At 33.3% G+C, this 17,692-nt stretch overlaps 3 protein-coding genes across 6 annotated transcripts in view; 2 read left to right on the forward strand and 1 right to left on the reverse strand.

The window, feature by feature from the left end:
• ci (transcriptional activator cubitus interruptus) overlaps nt 1-4,289 on the forward strand; it is a 91,525-nt gene extending 87,236 nt beyond the window's left edge. For both annotated transcript variants that reach the window (XM_077432962.1, XM_077432963.1), the window contains exon 21: nt 92-4,289. In XM_077432962.1, the coding sequence (XP_077289088.1) occupies nt 92-2,635 (2,544 nt within the window). In that variant the 3' untranslated portion in view covers nt 2,636-4,289. The remainder of the gene's footprint in view (nt 1-91) is intronic.
• Nucleotides 4,290-7,236: 2,947 nt separating this feature from the next.
• Nucleotides 7,237-12,888, forward strand: Pss (phosphatidylserine synthase 1 homolog l(3)77CDf). Of its 3 annotated transcripts, none has more exons than XM_077432776.1 (7): nt 7,237-7,517; nt 8,897-9,155; nt 9,242-9,552; nt 9,628-9,882; nt 9,953-10,175; nt 10,617-10,710; nt 10,817-12,888. In XM_077432776.1, exons 1-7 carry the CDS (start codon nt 7,318-7,320, stop codon nt 10,885-10,887), a joined length of 1,413 nt encoding a protein of 470 aa, XP_077288902.1. In that variant the 5' UTR covers nt 7,237-7,317; the 3' UTR covers nt 10,888-12,888. The 3 variants fall into 3 exon arrangements, with proteins under 3 accessions (XP_077288902.1, XP_077288903.1, XP_077288904.1); XM_077432777.1 differs by having other exon boundaries at nt 7,248-7,517; nt 10,620-10,710; nt 10,817-12,887; XM_077432778.1 differs by lacking the exon at nt 10,617-10,710 and having other exon boundaries at nt 7,248-7,517; nt 10,817-12,887.
• A 2,504-nt stretch (nt 12,889-15,392) lies between these two features.
• Kua (Plasmanylethanolamine desaturase Kua) overlaps nt 15,393-17,692 on the reverse strand; it is a 47,523-nt gene continuing 45,223 nt past the window's right edge. The window contains exons 3-4 of the mRNA XM_077432964.1: nt 17,047-17,265; nt 15,393-16,975 (exon numbers count right to left, since the gene is read on the reverse strand). Of these exons, the coding sequence (XP_077289090.1) occupies nt 16,715-16,975; nt 17,047-17,265 (480 nt within the window). The 3' untranslated portion in view covers nt 15,393-16,714. The remainder of the gene's footprint in view (nt 16,976-17,046; nt 17,266-17,692) is intronic.

Consider the following 17,692-nt stretch of genomic DNA (forward strand, 5'->3'; position numbering starts at 1 on the left):
ACAGACACACTTTTACAATTTTTTTAAAATGAAATATTAACAATCATTCATATGAATCATTTAAAATTCAATATGTAATATGGCTTTACAGGTAGCTGAAGGAGAAATGGTGGAGAATAAATTGGTTATACCCGATGAGATGATGCAATATCTTAACCAATCCATATTGGGTGTAGAATCAATTACGTCTGCAGATATTTCTTCTAAGAATACCTCTTCTGTCAGAACAGAGTCTTCCAATATTAAACCTGTAGCAAATAATTTACAAACCAATGTTCCTAAAGCTCTCGATGACAAAGTAAACTCGAATAAAACGTGTGATGCTTCAAACAAACTGGATACTGTTTATGAAGGTAAAAAGTCTGCAGTTAACTCAGAACAAAAGGAAGATCTCGGCGCTGAAAGTAACCAAAACAGTAAAGTGCAACAAAATACACAACCGCAAAACGTATTCAAAGAACCGAAAGCTGCATGTGTAGATAATAGTAGTAGAACAGTACAAAAAGCAAATTCTGAAGTTACCGCAAATGCAAATTCAAATCCCGAAGTGGCTATGTCTTTGGACTCATCAGGTGTCAATCCGATTGAAACGTTGTTGGACAATGTGGAGAAAAATGCAATGGGATGTTCTAAATCGTCCAATATCACTGTCAGTAAAACGATCAAGCAAACAAACCTTCAAGCTGGTTGTGGTGGAACCGTACAGCAGAATATCCTAACGCCAAATAATAATTCACAAAATATTTTGACTGCGTTACACATCCAAAGAAATCATCCTATGGGTAATTTACCATATAACAATGCTATATGTCCTCAGAGAATGATGAATTCAAATAATAGAATGTTAGATGCTACCCAATTCCAAGAAAATCAGCAACTTGCAATGAACATGCGACAAAATATGCTAATGGGTCAGCAAAACATGATGGGACATTATCAAAATATGAACGCTGCGGGGCAAGCTTACAATAATCAAATGATGATCAATAGTCACAATCAAGCCTTAATGATGAATCAACAGAAAAATATGGCTTTAAATTCCTATCAAATGATGAACAACCAAAATCAAAATCTCTTATCACAGCAAAATATTTCTGCACAGTTGAATATGGATCCGCAAAATGAATTCTCGCATCTGGGAATGAATTCTCGCAACATGATGAATTCACCTCACATGTCAAACGTGCAAATGATGAGTCCTAGAAATGCCATGCAAAGCCCTCATTTGCAAAATACTAACATGTGTCAACAAAACAATCAGAATCAAGCGAATTTGATGGCTAACAATAGTGTAAATGTGATGAGTCCTCAAAATCCAGTAAACGCTATGAGCCCTCAACTACCTATGAACGTGATGAGCCCTCAAAGTCAAAATATTAGAAGTCCTCAACACCCCATGAACGTGATGAGCCCTCAAAGTCAAAATATTAGAAGTCCTCAACACCCCATGAACGTGATGAGCCCTCAAAGTCAAAATATTAGAAGTCCTCAACACCCCATGAACGTTATGAGTCCTAATAATGTCATGAGTCCCAATAATGTGATGAGTCCCAATAATATCATGAGTCCTAATAATATAGATCCTTGTGCTGGAAGGCAAATTCAAGATCAAATACCGAATTCTATGCCACCACCGTCAGCTCCTATTCACTCTAGCAAAATGCACAATAATAATTTCAATAGTAATTTGCCTTATCCAAATGCGATGAACAATCAACAATTAGCCAGAATGATGCAGTATCAAATGCAATGTTCTTCAAATCAAATGGCTCTACCTGCCTCGGCAGGTTCTTCCATGAGTATCGACCAAAGCTTAGGTAGCAATGCCAACCTTAAAATGAACCTCGCTGAAAGTGGAAATATGAGTACTTGTGAAAGGCATATGTCAAATTTTAGAGACAGTAGAATACAATTCCAACAAGCCAATTTAGCAAACTTTTCAAACCAACACTACAACTCTACCAACAACCAATCCATCAGAGGCTCAGCCATGCAAAATATGAATCAAAATGATAAAGTTGCAAATATGAACGATAGCTTAAAAAATGCCAATCAATATGTAGAAAATGGCAATAATGTACAAAATCAAGATTATAAAAATTTTAACGGTTCCGCCAATTACGGTCCATCCTGGGATTATCAAAGAGAATGTAATCCTAATATTAATCAAAACTATCATTATAATAGCCAAAATTATCAATACGCATTAAACTATGGGAATCAAACAGTATGTAATGGGAACGGTCCTCCTAATAGTGCAGGAGGAGCTAGAACTATGTCTTGCAATCATAATAACCGAACGGGGTGTGATAATAGATCTGTTACTTGTGGGAACGAGTGTGTTCGTGATGGTTCAAACAATGCCAATTCTAATCATAGAAATGCTGACGAAGTTCAAGTTTGGGACATATCTCAGTCTCAAGGCAGTCCTCGGAATGCCGTGCGGCAAGAGGCGTACAGAAGAACTCTAGCTTATGTACAAAGTTGTCAGGGGTGGACTAATCCGGAAACTGTGTCGAGTAGTACTCATCCTCTTTGCAATAACAATCCAAATATGGTTGTTAATGATTTGAATACATCGTTATCTTCGTTTTATGAAGAAAATCAGTTTTTGCAGATGAAACACCTCGTATAATATAATAATGGTTTTTCCTTTAAAGTCGAGTCAAAAATTGTGCCAATATTTAATTGTAAATTTATTGATATCTTAACATTCCAATTATGAAATACACAACATATCTCATGGTATTTCGTAATTTGAAAATAGTCGACTGGTACATCTGTGAAGTTATTCTGAATTGTCTGTGGGTATTTATACATATATTTAATTGTGCCATTTTTATGTATGAATTCATATTGTGCCTTATAATAAATTTAATTTTATATCGTATTAAAGTCGCAAAAAGAAAATATTGAAATTAAATTAAACAGGTGTATCAGTTTACTAATTTTACTTAAAAAAAATCTCATTATTTTAAGATACACAGCATTTATAATTTTTTAACAATTTTTATTAATCACTAATTATTTGAAATTTACGTATATTGCACCCAATTGAGAAAATTGAAATCATAAGAACTGTTGTTTCATGTTAAAAATCATCAATAATATATTTTACTCAAAGATCGAAGTCTGATTAAGTAAACAATAAGTTTTAGATATGTATAATTTTTAACAAACTTAAGTGTATTGTATAAATATTGTACATATTATTAGTCACTAAGAATAAATTAAAAGTGCTACATTAATGTGTATACAAAAGATGATCTCAAAATGTATAGTACATCAAATATATACATATGTACGTACATTATATATGACGTAGTAACTTTACTGTGTTTCACTAAATCATTTTCATGACATTTTTTCTGAAAAATAATATTATTTTAATGACACGGCTTAGTTATTAAGGTTGCCATTGAGATTATTAGTTTATTATTGTTTTTTAATATTTCGTGTAAATATTATAGTTCATATATATACATACAACAATTAATAAAAATTATGGAACAAATGTTTGTACACAGATATAACTTTTATTGACATTGTTCAAGTGATCATTGAATTTCAATTTCAAAATGGCAATATCTATTGGATAGTTAACTAATTTAATTATTTTTAACCGAATTTCAACTATCCATTAATTGAAAAAATATTTAAAAATCTGTGAACTGCAAAATTTAGATGTTCAAAATAAGAATGTTTTGTGCTATGAAATTCAATACAATGATGTATTTTTGAATTAGAATTATTTGAAAAAAATTGTTTTTATATGGTTTTGTAATAATATTTGAATTTCATGTCTAATTTTGATATTTTTATGCTAAAAAATTATTTCAGTGTATTCATTACCTTGGATCTGATTATCATGTGATGTAATCAATTAATGTTTTACAATATTTTTTAAAATAAGAAATACATACATTGGTACAAAATTTTTATTGTATGTAATACGTATTGTGTCTAAATTATAAATTTCAATTGAATGAATAATTGTTCCACTAATATTGATTTTGTACATATTTACTCTCGTTTTAAAAACACTGTGAACCTCATTTGAAATAATTCAGTTTTTTTTTTATTTTGGTTAAATTTTAAATAAGCAAACTGTTAAATGCTTATTTTTATTTATGTTACTTCAGTAAACGAGATTACTAGACGTTAAGATAAAATGTTATATTAGATGTAATCTTTTACATTTGTAAAATATGAAGTGGTAGTATACATTTTTGTTATTTTATACATAATTAGTATAACAAAAAATTGATTTTAATAAAGAAATGCGAATTATAACAAACCTTTTTTTTATTTTAGAATATGGAATGAGGCAAATATTACATTTAATAGTTTTTATAGAACAAGGTGAACCCAGTGAAAAGCTCCCTGTTTTTAAAAGCATTTATTTAAGTTTGACTTTGTTGTCGCACAGCCTTACTTAGGGGACTAGGTGACGTCATACAGAGTCCCCTTGTATCCTGCTCGCACACACGCAAGTGAAGCTGTGCGACAAAAACAGCGAGATTTTCACGACACGCCATTGATAAATACATATATACAATATAAAATTTACAGTCAACTATTCTGCTAAATAGTTCTTGATAATAACTTCCATATATGTAAATGGAACTCATATATCAGATTAAACGGTCGCTATCGTTTCCCTTTTACAGCAACCCCCCAAAACAATAAACAGTACTATATTGTTACAATAACAACACGAAAAATATTTTCCACGAGCTGCCATTGGTTTTCAATTTAAATAATAAATTTGTACACGAATAGTAATTGGGGACAAAAAATTATATTCTTATTTACTAATAGGGAGCAGAAGAATCATTACGGACACAATATTTTTGATAATTTCGAAGGGTTTTTAATTACATGGTTTTTATTATTTTTGATTTCAAAATCAAAGTGGCCAACGACTGTACTGTTTATTTGTGCGATGTACGTTTCACGATACACTATTTTCAAACGAAGTGAAACTAATAAAAACTTTGTAAAAATCAATTATTAAGCTTCGCTACGGACATTCCCTTTCCCACTAGGTTTAACGCAATGTTTCAACGCGTTGTTAACAGATGGCGTAATAACATATAATTTTCAAATTGATTTTTATTTTATGGTGGAAATAAAAATGTGTCTTGGAGTATAGTCTCGAAGGGATTGCGTCCAATCAAATTTGTTCACCCGGTAAACTCGGCGAAATATGAATCCATAAGTTTCTGGTTCACGTTCGTTCCTCGTTTCCTCTTATTTCCCCAGAGAAATATATACAATGAAATGATATCGGTGGTTGACAGTTTCGTAAGTGAAACGATTCATCAAGATATTTCTATACGTTTGCAAAAAAATGAAGACCATTTTTAAATTAAAACTTATTCGCTTGTATCAGAGCCCCTGGTGTAATTCCGTTATTTTTACTAATTTTCATTACACAAACGTAAGAGAATTTTATTTATATTTTCAATTAATACAATTTGTTTTTTTCCGGGCTTTAGAATTATTGTTTTTTTTTTTTAATTCTCGGATCCTTTTGGGAACCGAGATCTGGTTATTTGCGGGTCCCCCCCCCCTTAGTTAGGCTTGATTTGGTAATTGGATTATTAGTCACATCACGATCGCCAAAAGACAATTTTTGCCATGAAAATCGCAAATACGGAATATTTGGCATTCGAGTTCTTGTTAGTGTTATAAGGGATGAACGAATGAGACGACTGGCATGTCGATGCACGTGCTTTTACATATTATTAAAGCCAGAGACAGAGTGGCTACGTCCACACTACCGATATCTACACCCGATATTTACGATTTTTTCCATAACCAGTTCCTAAATAGCAACCACAGGTTGCAATATAGGAATTGGATATGGAAAATTCGAAAATATCGGGTGTAGATATCGGTAGTGTGGACGTAGCCAGTGAGGTAGCCACTCTGAACACAGCCGAGTTGGTCCCAACTCGCAGGAAGGTGACTGAACTCGACCATGTCGTATAGCGAGCCGTCACAATGTGATAATTATCGTTAGTATGATGTACTTTTCGGCTGCCAGATGTTCCGTTATAGAGATTTTAGTGACTTTTGGGCGAGCGCTTTGTGACCAATAATTAATCATCGAACCGCTTAAAGGTCTCTTCATACTTAACAGCACTGCACGGCTTCAGCACTGCACGGCTTCAGCACTGCACGACTCCGTTTCAAATATGTAATTTTATTACATTTCTATTCATATCTACCTACACGTCGCGGTCATGTCACGCTTACGGCACTTTGGCCGAGTGCAAGGCAAAATCGGCTTACTTATACATTACAGGCCATGACGATACGGCACAATATTGCTTACGTCGTATTGTCGAGTACTTACAATATGAATGTATACACGTGCATTCGTAGCTACGCGTCAGAATACAAGTCAGCAAAAATGTTTCGGCGTTTATCATACGAAAAATTACGTATAATCGCGTTTTTGTTGGAAGAAGAAGCTCAAGAAGGCAATAAAAAAGCACGGAGGCGTTTTGATGTGCATCCCATGTTAAAAAATAGAAAAACCGAAGGAAAGTTTTGGACACTGTATAAGGAGCTTGTGGATGATGGACAAAAATTTTTTAAATATTTCCGTAAAAAATTTAAATTTTTTTTAAATATTTGCGCCAAAATCATGTCGAAAAATTGAACAGCTGTCAACTGTCACTATCGATAATTGGTCCAAAACAGCAAAGTGGCAGACTCATGGCACGTAATTCGCGTGTATATTTCCACGATGTCCAAAAACACGGATACGATCCGTTGACGGATGTTGCTGTAAGGTATGAACAGCAAATGTCGGGTACTGCTGTAAGCCTGCCGTGGCGTAAACGTGACGGTTGGTATGGATATACCCATACAAAATGTACCAAAGAATACAAAGATACCTGCTGAAGTCGGTACGTGCTGACTAGGTATGAACAGACCTTGATTCATATTGAAACGTATTTGTGTATGTACATGAACGCAAATGAACGCGTGAATACATTTTAGCACTTGAGACATCTGTTGACATGGTGTCGAAACGTAATGTCGAAGTGTACGTCGCGCTACTAGACAAGTTCCGAAATATTTTTGAGATGCAATGATGAATGCGGCGAATTTGGCAAAGTTACAAAAAGTTTATAAAAATGGGTAGGTTGTCAGCAGGAATGGTGTGATGTACATATGCTGCAGTTGTCGGCCCTATCGGCGCCAATTAACGTCAGTTGGCCTGACGGCGCTGTCGTGCGCAGTCGTGTGTTGCGAGGTGCTCGGGCGAGCGCGAGAGCAGTTGCGGTGGCGCCGGCCGGCATGCGGCGGCGAGGGCCTGCGGGGGGCGGCGGAAGCGCGGGGGGCGGCAGCGGCGGACGACCTCACGCGGCCGAGGATGCCTTCAGCGCCATGAACGAGAGCCCCGTCGACGACATCTCCCTGGAGTTCTTCTACAAACCCCACACCATCTCTCTGATGGCGGTCTCCATAGCTGCCGTCATCTACTCGGCCTTCGTCAGGTCTGCTCATTCCCCATTTCCCTTCCCCCTTCATTCGCTCGCACTTAACCTCAACCACACACCACTGTTGCGTCATTTTTTATAGAGCTACCACTCGTCATGCTCACCACGAAAGTACACGTGCTCCATGCAATTCATACCTCATACTTTAATTTTTGGATCATTCTTTACCTGCTTTCTTTCAAATTAAATTATGATTTTTATACTAACTTTATTTTACTTACCTCTTATACAGTTCATTCTGATTTAAATTTATTTATTGATAGTTCAGTGTCATTCATGGCTATTAAATTTTTATAAAAACAATTTTGAAAAAAATTTCCACACGTGATATTTATTTAACCAGTAGAATAGACTAGTAGTTGGCATATAATGCTTTGAACAGAGTGGTCACGCGTTCAAATCCCACTGATTTCCGCTGGCCAGACTTTTGGCTCGATCTTTTCCTATCAGAGTTTACCAATTTATCTGATTTTCATCGAAACGGTTCCCACAAATTGGCAACCTTACCCATTTTCTCGCTTATCTCGAGTTTTTAGCAATCGCGAATTTCGCTGATTTGTATAAGATGCTGAAAATTTACAAATCTAACCATAGATGTCTCTTTGGGTGTTAATTGATATGTATTTACTTTGTATAATCAAGTATCATGTAGTCAAGAAGGCGCATTGGGGTTACCTGTTAGACCTTCCTGGTATATATTAAAAAAAAAAAACAAAAAAAATATAGATAATTTAACATTTTAAGTGGTTTGTGTGTTGAAAAAGCTCAGAAAATAAAAAATCTTTGCTATAATATGAAAGATATGGCAATCCTATTTTTGATCACATTTTTACATTCAAAGTCACATTGAAGTTGTTTAACACAATTTATAAATTCAAAAAAAATTACAAATTCACATTCATTGAATGTATTAAAAATAACAGTATGTTCATAATTACATATATGTTAATTTCAATTTTTTTTATCTATACTTTTGTAATAATATGTGTGTATATATTTGTCAATATAAACTATGTACCTATACATTCCACTACTAAATATTTACAACTCAATATTTACTACTTAATATTTACTACTCAATATTCATATATATTATATCTGCTCAACCGGGTGTCTTGTTAAATATGACCTGTTTAATGTAAGCCGCACTGAACTGGTTGAGTGGTTGTGAAGCAACGCCCGTGGTTGATTTTATCAATTATAAATATAGTCGAGCACGGATGTTTTATATACCTTTATTTGTGTTATGATTGTGTGACTGGTCACAGTGACGCTTTAGAGTACTCTATAATGTCATTGTGGCTAGTATGTAATGTAAGAAAATTATAAAACTTTTTGTACCATATTTGAACCATTGTTTATTATTTCAATTTCAGAAATCAAACGAATGTGCAAGACAACATCTGGTCGGGGATGTGCTGCGTAGTATTTTTCTTCCTCATCATATCAGTGTTGGCGTTTCCCAACGGTCCGTTCACTCGCCCTCATCCGGCGATTTGGAGGATCGTATTCGGACTATCAGTCCTGTATCTATTGTCGTTACTGTTCCTTTTATTCCAAAGCTACTCGACCGTGAACTCAATACTCTATTGGATAGATCCGAGTCTAAAACACTTCCACATCGATATGGACCGAGTAAATTATTCAACCACATAAATACATATGTAGATATTTGTTTCACACACATTTGATGGGTTTGTTTTATTATTATTTATTTCTAGGAATACGGTGTGAATTGCTCTGAAATATCCGTGTCTAAGTTATGGGCCCATATGGATATATTTGCCGTTGGTCATTTTCTGGGTTGGACGCTCAAAGCCATACTGGTCAGACACATGGGTCTGTTGTGGGCCATATCGTGCATGTGGGAAATCACCGAGATTGCTTTCATCCATTTGCTTCCTAACTTTCTCGAATGCTGGTGGGATTCCATCATTCTCGACGTGCTGATATGCAACGGCTTGGGAATATGGTGCGGGCTTGCCATCTGCAAGGCTCTCGAGATGCGAGAGTACAAATGGGTCAGCATAAGGTGAGTCTTGTGTTGTGTAGGGTGTGACGTTTTTTGAAGCTTGTTTGTTTACATTTGTGTTTTTTTTTAATGCAGGGATATATCGTCTACTTCCGGAAAGATTAAGCGAGCCATGCTGCAGTTTACACCGTTGAGTTGGGCACCGGTTCGTTGGCTCGATCCCACTTGTACCTATATGAGGTTTTTAGCGCTGTGTCAATTGGTGGTGTTTTGGCAGTTATCGGAACTCAATACATTCTTCCTTAAACATATTTTTGAAATGCCTCCGTCACATCCTTTGGTAGTCGGGAGATTATGCCTCATAGGAGTCATCGTTGCACCTTCAGTTAGGTAGTATATTGATTGATTGTTTTCTAATGTACATTTGTGTCTAAGTGTGTTGATTCATTTGTGTTTTCAGGCAATATTATATATACGTGACCGATCCTAGGTGCAAACGTGTCGGTACTCAGTGTTGGGTATACGGAGCGATTATGGTCACGGAAGCCATTTTATGCATTAAGAATGGAAAATCGCTTTTTAGTCAAACTCAAATAGTTAATATTGTAATATGGTTATTAGTACAATTTTTAGTATCGATTTTCTGCGTCTACGGATGTCTCTTATATCACAAATATGTAGAGGTGAGTTTGTTTATTTTGTTTACATTAATAATTTTTTTAGAATATATTTATGTAGCGACTTTCAAGTGAAGGCAAACTAATAAAAGGGGTAGTCTATAAAATATTATTGTTTATTGTTGGGTTATGGTGTTTGAATTTGATAGTCGCTATACATATATTTTTTTTAGAGTGTTTTTCATTGGATTAATTGAGTTGTTTCGTTTTTGTGAATTAAAACAGAATTGTTTCCATACTTTGAATATTTTCAGTGTGATTTAATTTTTTCTGTGTTTTTTTTTTGTTGTCCTCTATGAGTGGTGCCAAAATGCATTTATTATTAGACTCATTTTTTTGTTGTAAAATTTCATTTTTACGAACATTTAGATTGGGATTTTATTTGTTTTTTTTTTAATTGTGATTGTTTATTTCACTAACAAAAATTCTAACTGCACGTTATTTCAGAAGACTTCTGCCGGTAAGAAGTTGTTAATAAATGACAGGAATTCCTTTTACTCTGAGGAATCGAACTCCGAAGATATTATAGAAAAATCGGATTGTGAGTTTTTTTTGTGGTTGTGTAGTTTGATCTAACACTTTTTTTATGTTGATGCTTATATGTGCATAATTTTACGTTGATTTTATACTGCTTTAATCATTTTTAGGTATGGATCAAGAGATTTTGCAAAGCAGTGGGACTGCAGTGAAAGACACTTCATCAGAATCTGAGAAATAATTGCGAAAAATGTACAAAAGTTCTTCTCGAGAATGAATTTCTACATTAGTGATCTACTTTGACCTGCCATAAGACTATCTCTAATTTTCAAAATTAAAAGACATTAAATATAAGATATTTTCCTTAAAGAATTATTCATTTCAAGCTTATATTTATCTTGTTGATATTTTTAAAAATACTGTATTGTAGTAAGACTCATAATGTATCATCTTATATGAAACGCAATAAGGTTTTAATTGTGCATGCAATTAAAAATTAATCTTTGCTCATTCTTTTCTCTACTGTCGGTAGTTAGACAATATTATCATGCCTTACTCTTTTTTGGATGAAGTGGCTCTAAATAATGTCAATGAACTACAGTATTTTATATTTTTTACTTCTCTTGTGTTGTATATACTTAAGTCATGATGACTTTTCTACCTTTATTCATGCACTACTGTTTGTGTCTTCATTTTTTACTCATTCTATCAATGAAAATCTTTGCATTCGGCAATGTAAGTTAACTTTTTGGTGATCACACTATCGAGGTCAAGTTTGTACACCATAAAAAGGACCAATAGCATATAACGCTGAATAATTTTTATTCTTAAATTTATTGACCGGTCTCTATTACAGAGTACTGTAGGTTGCATGTTCAATAATCAAGAATGAATTTGTATTTGGAGTTTCTTTTCACCACATTTATTATCAACAGTTCCATAATGTGGACTTGTGATTGCCATTATCGTTATTGGCACTCCAAAGGTAGTATGTGATACATATGTTTATTGGAAATAAATACACAAGAACACGCGAATGTTGTAAGGCTTGTTGGTATATATTTGAAGTTGATATCTTATCATTTTAATAATTTTCCAGTTTCCTGGCTTTGAATAGCTTTTTTTTATTATAAAAAATAAAGGAGGTAAATTTATAATCTCTCAATCATGATATCACAAACATACTATGCATATAGTTGGAATATGTATGTATATAAATCTTGCTGGATATTCGTATATGTAATTGTAATTGATGAATATGAACGTTTCGTTCATTTAATTGTCTTTAAGCGTTGAAGATATTATATTGTAATATAATGCGTATGGAATGCTTGATTATTGAAAAGTAATATCGCTCAATCCACTAAACGGTTAGTCAACAGCTTAAAATTGTCAGTATTGGCTAAATTTCATTAAGTGTTTGCGAACAATTTGTATCTGGGATATGAGAGTACAAATATTGGATGTTAAACTGACCGTTTTGGAGTTCGTTTTCTCGTGGGCTAGAGATCAGTTTATAAATGTAATTTTGGGAAGATCACACTTAAAAATAACTAAAATATTTTAATGCATGTCAATTTTTTTTGTTTGTTGGCTTTCCAGTCATGAACAAATAGAAGATGTTAATGTTTAAGAATCATGACAAAAGACTGTTTTTGTTTTTAGTTTGTCTCCAAAAAACCGCAACTGAGCAAAAAAACTTTTTCTATCATTGTTTTTACCAAATTGATATATCTCAAGCTATTGCGATGTTGGATTATGTTTTTTTTTTTATCAACATTTGTTAATGTTGTAAAATTTAGTACTTTAAGGCATGTATTTTTTAGTATTTCAAGACATGTATTTTTTTCCTGTATAGACATAATTAATATGTTATTTTTTGATTATCCTTTCGTGCTGACTTTGTTATAATGTATGTATTTTCAACCTCAACTTCTCTGTTTCTGGTTTTAGTTACATTCTTGCAAATGTACATTTTTAATTAAAGATGTATTCTAGTCAGTTTCATAGTATTAAGTATTATTCTGTTGCCAATTGAAATTTGTTTGTAACATGTGAACAGGTGTTAACGTTCAGGCAATGTTAGAGAATACGCAGACAAACTTAAATATGTTTTATCGGCTGTAATGTATGTGTATGCATTTTGTATGTACGATTAAATTAAGTCAAAAGTGTGTTCTAAATATTGAGGAAATAAATAAAATTCAATCGGTCTGTATAAAATTATTTATATTTTTGCTCAATTATCTCTTTTATTTGTTTATTTAAATGCTCTTGTACTGCGACATAAAATCAATATCACTTTTTCTGTTGATCTCTGTTACACGGTATATATATCTAGGGACATAGGATCTTAGATCCGTTTTATAAATTAAAGCACTTCTTTTTTTAAACATAAATAGCTATTAGCGAAAATTTTCATTGATCACTTTATTCAAAATAGTACCACTAGTAAGGTGAAAATTTTTTTATAAAAAGGCAGCCTTATCTGAATTTATTGTTAGTTTGCAATTCTAAAGTTGACACAAATGTTTGTTTTTTCAATCTATTTACAATTACTGAATGCCTCTGCTGAATTTTCGCGTAAGCAATGACATACATATTTATGAAGCTCGCAGAAAGCTTCTCTTGAACAAAGCGACACATAACTTTTATCACAATTTTGTACTTCTTCAAAATTAAACTAAAAGAAACAAAAGTTTAACACGTATCTAAGCGAAGGAACAATATTTTGAAATTGATTTTTTATACACATATTTTCACACAATAAATTTTTCACTTTACATAAGCAACATCAAATAGTAACAATTTCATAGAAAATCACATTTTCTTTATGTAGGACACAATTACAAAGTCGTACAATTAATATTTACGTTTATATATTATATATATGCAACCAAACTAAATTTGCCATAGCACTAGATTCGTTGTTTGATTTGTAAACTTTTGTTTGTAGCCGTTTTATGTTTATACATCGACAAAGCTATAATTTTGGGTATAAATATAATATCTTTAATATTTATTTATTTAATATTTAATTAGAAAAATAAATAGTCATATATATATATATGTACTTTGCACCACGAATACTCAAGGGCTGCCTTACATTATTAATATATTTAAAAGAAATAGTTACGTGCCGCAAAGTCAAAGAAAGAAATATGCGTATGAAAAATCTACTATCTAAATTAAATTACTCGTTACTTTTTTGTCTGTTAGATAAAATAGTACAACCAGTCTGTCTTTGGCATTTTTTTTTGTATGATAGAGCTTCTAGCAATATGTTTCACATTTCAAAAACTCAATATGGTTACGTCTACTTATAAAAATATCAACGTAAATTAAACATTTTCAATATTAATTTCAACTTCAAACAAAACATCATTGGTTCATTATTCAAATAATAGCTTTTTTTTTTAAATATAATAATATTGTATATAATCTACGTCAACAATCATCCGAGTGAATATAAATATAAGCACTTTAACTTTCACATACATTTAAGATTTAAGGCAGGTGCAAATTTGCGAGTGGATTCGGAAAGGTAAATTGCAAAAACGGCAACGGTCAATCTGCGTCAAGTTTCCCATGACATTTATGAATGATTTCGCAATGACGTATTGTATTTGGACTGAGGTCATCTTAATTTTGCGTTTACCCTATCATAAGACTGCTTCGAATCGATCACTAGAAAAATCCAATGTTAGGAAATCTGTTACAGTTCCGACTGTATTTTGATACAAAACAAATTTAGGTTGGTAGAATATGCTCAAAGATTTATTTATGTATTTTAAATATTCCGAGAGTCGTCAGAATGGTCCGTTTCCTTTAAAATTCTCTTTGTTGTGGATTTTTCTAATGACGGATTTGCTTAAGTTATACACATTACAGATTCCAATAATGAATATACGGCCGTCGGTGAGTACAGAGAGTTGCCACTATAGCTGCATTATCACACTGTAAATTTAAACATTACTATTACTAGTGCATCATTGTATATTATAATAGTAGTATACATTTAAAAATGTTAACTGTTCAAATTGTTCAAAAAAATATGCTATAATGTAAATCGACTTCGATAAAAAAAACTATATATATATATATTTATCCATAAATTCGTACGAAATATATGTATGTAAATATTAAATAGACAGCGAATTCTTTAAATTTAATTTAATTAAGCTGTTGCGCATGAAAAGTATGTGTGGGTACGTGTGGGAAAATCTTCACAAGCAAAATGAGGTAATAAGTGCTCGTTTAAAATTACAATCGCAAAATCAGCGATATATACATATATATATATATATATATATATATATATAGAGGGTGGGGCGACGTACAGTATTTTGAAAACAAGCGCTAATTGATAAGTAAATATTCATTAGCTAAATAAAACCAAATTAAAAGTCATTTTTGAAGATAATGAAAGTCACTCGGGTGAGCTCAGACCGTTATCGAACATTGTCCATCACTTTTCATAACTCTTGGATAGTTTAAAGTCGATTGACGGTAGTTATCGGTTATATGGGCGCAACTGAGCATCAAGTATACACAAACAAATACACAGCAGCTAAATAAATGGCCTCTAGGTGTCGCAAACACTTCTAGTAAAGTGACGGTACACAATTAGTAACTGCCATTACATCGAACAATTTACTGAATTTAGTTGGTTTTAACAACGATTACAATTTTTACGGTTCATTGCAGTGTAAAAACTAACGCAATGGTCATATAAAGGTTACTTTTGGATGAATAGATAAATTTTGACAAAATATTTATAAAATGTGAAGCTATCGGACAGAAAATATAGCAATTTCACATATTACAGAAAATTATTACTCCTGATTCTTGGCTATCATATCGAATTCATGTAACTGCCGCCTATTTCTTTGTGTTAGAGTTAGGGTTGCCACCTCAGACCCAGGTCAGACCTGTTTTCATTTCGAAATTATAGAAAATAGTAATGTTTGGTGATAACATTAGAGGAAAATATTCTTATTCATTTTTTATCGGCACGCAAATCGAGCGATTTAATGGTAGTGATGGTATTTTTAAGATGGCAAACATTATTATCCAATTTATCGGCATCTAATTCAACATTTAGGTATTTTGCAGCATCTGAAAAATCTTGGTATTTCAAATTTTCGTTCTTAAGATTACATAATTACTGACAAATATTTAAATGGCCTGTTTATAAATTTATAAAATTCTACCAAGTAATTAGTAGCCTTTTTAGCTTCGGCATCAAATTTTTGTACACGAGATATCGCCAGACATTTCATACATGATATACAGACCTCTTTAGTCTCTATTTGCACACAAGTTATGAATTTCTAATGAACAATTTTACTTATTTTTATAATTTAGTGGGGGATTTGTTACACATCTGGAAAAATAACACTCAAGCTTGGATCCCGGAGACTCCAGATCAAAACCATAGGGGTGTCAACTCTAGTTAGTGTATATTGAATGCTCGGTTGTGCCCATATGACCAATAAGTACCCAACTAACAAACACTTTCTTTTTCATATAGCCTCTGTAGGATCAATTTCAATCTCCGAGACGAGGCATGACATTTGCAGCAATATATTGCATGGAATTCTGTGCCATGTGTAGTTAATTAGTTGCTCTCTATTCTGCCAGAACCAAACCATTTCAGAAGTTCTAAAAATATCAAGAGATATTATTCTAAAGAAGATGATTATGCCCGATAACATGTTGAGGTTTGAGTAATATTAAATTCAAAACATGACTGGCATAATATCCTATATATGTATATAATTGTTTTCTTGTTTAGTTATTAAATATTTACTTTTCAATTCAAGTGCTCATTTTCAGGGTACCAATCGCCTAATTGTTTCCGCCCTTTCTATATAATTTTTGTGTATTACATATGTTATATAAAATAAAATAATCAAAAATCATACTCGTACAGTTCACTCTCACATCTGAGGGCATAATAATAATAATAACACAACATAATCATAATTGTTCACAAGTGTCCGCGTCGAAACATTCCACTGGATGGTCGACGATGGACTACACCGACGATCGTCACGGCTCACGTTTCAAGAGGTCTTCTGGGCCCACTTCATGTCATCGGCTCGCGGCTTGCAACCGGTGCAATACTCGATGGCCGCTTCTAGTGTGGGCCAAAAGCAGAGTTTCTCCAGCGGCCAGTTGAGCCAGCCCGTCGTGATGCAGAAGTAGGTCTCGTGCGGTGCCACATGATGGATCCTGTGATGTCGCCTCGGCAGTATTATCCTTTTCTCTTGCAACCAGACGACCCAGCGCGGCAAACCAAAGTACGTGTGCGACCACTTGTGAATCTGCAAATGCGTGTGTAAATTTATAACTGAATTGCGTTTATCGGAGTATCGGAGAGTTTTCTAAATATCACCTGATTTGTCATTGCGACAAATATGGAGCAGAGGAACCAGTAGCATGACCACAAAAATTGGCTCTCTATGAATTCGTCCGAGGCTGTAAGAAACTGCCATGTCATACGGGCCAGGAAAGGAATTGTCACGGCGAAGTTGTCTCCGTTGGTTTCGATGAAATCGTGGCGGGTTATCGATGTTGGATCAATGTGGTGCTCTCGGAACGGTCTTAAGAAGTTCTAAAAATTATTGGAAAAATACTTTATTTAGAATGCATTTTGGAATAATCGGTTTTGTAATGACAACATTTTTTATTAAATTGAAAGATCCAAATATGTACATATTTTCATATTTGAAATTCACAAGAGTATAAATCTCAATTTTTAGTAATTTCAAGTAAGAGAGAGATAACAATAATTGACCTATTTTTGTACATGCATATGTTACAGTTCAATCTGGATCATTCATGAAGATACTAGTTGGTTCATACACGAACTATTGGTTACAGTCAAAAGTTACTTTAAATAGACTCACCAGGTGTTGCATAAAACATTGACCTGTCAAAACTTTTAAGATGTCAAAATGCCAAGTGTTTAAATGGGAAATCCTGTGGAAACCACATTGCAACGTTGCTATAATTCCGATTTCCGATAGTATTAAAAATAT

This window comes from Arctopsyche grandis, chromosome 6, assembly GCF_051622035.1.
Source record: "Arctopsyche grandis isolate Sample6627 chromosome 6, ASM5162203v2, whole genome shotgun sequence".
NCBI classification, from domain to species: Eukaryota; Metazoa; Arthropoda; class Insecta; order Trichoptera; family Hydropsychidae; genus Arctopsyche; species Arctopsyche grandis.

Bases quoted from the DNA above. Each gene is read 5' to 3' on its own strand.
- Pss (XM_077432776.1), top strand. From the start codon at position 7,318: ATGCGGCGGCGAGGGCCTGCGGGGGGCGGCGGAAGCGCGGGGGGCGGC. The intron at 9,553-9,627 runs GTGAGTCTTGTG...TTTTTAATGCAG, and splicing joins TACAAATGGGTCAGCATAAG to GGATATATCGTCTACTTCCG. The intron at 10,176-10,616 runs GTGAGTTTGTTT...ACGTTATTTCAG, and splicing joins TATATCACAAATATGTAGAG to AAGACTTCTGCCGGTAAGAA.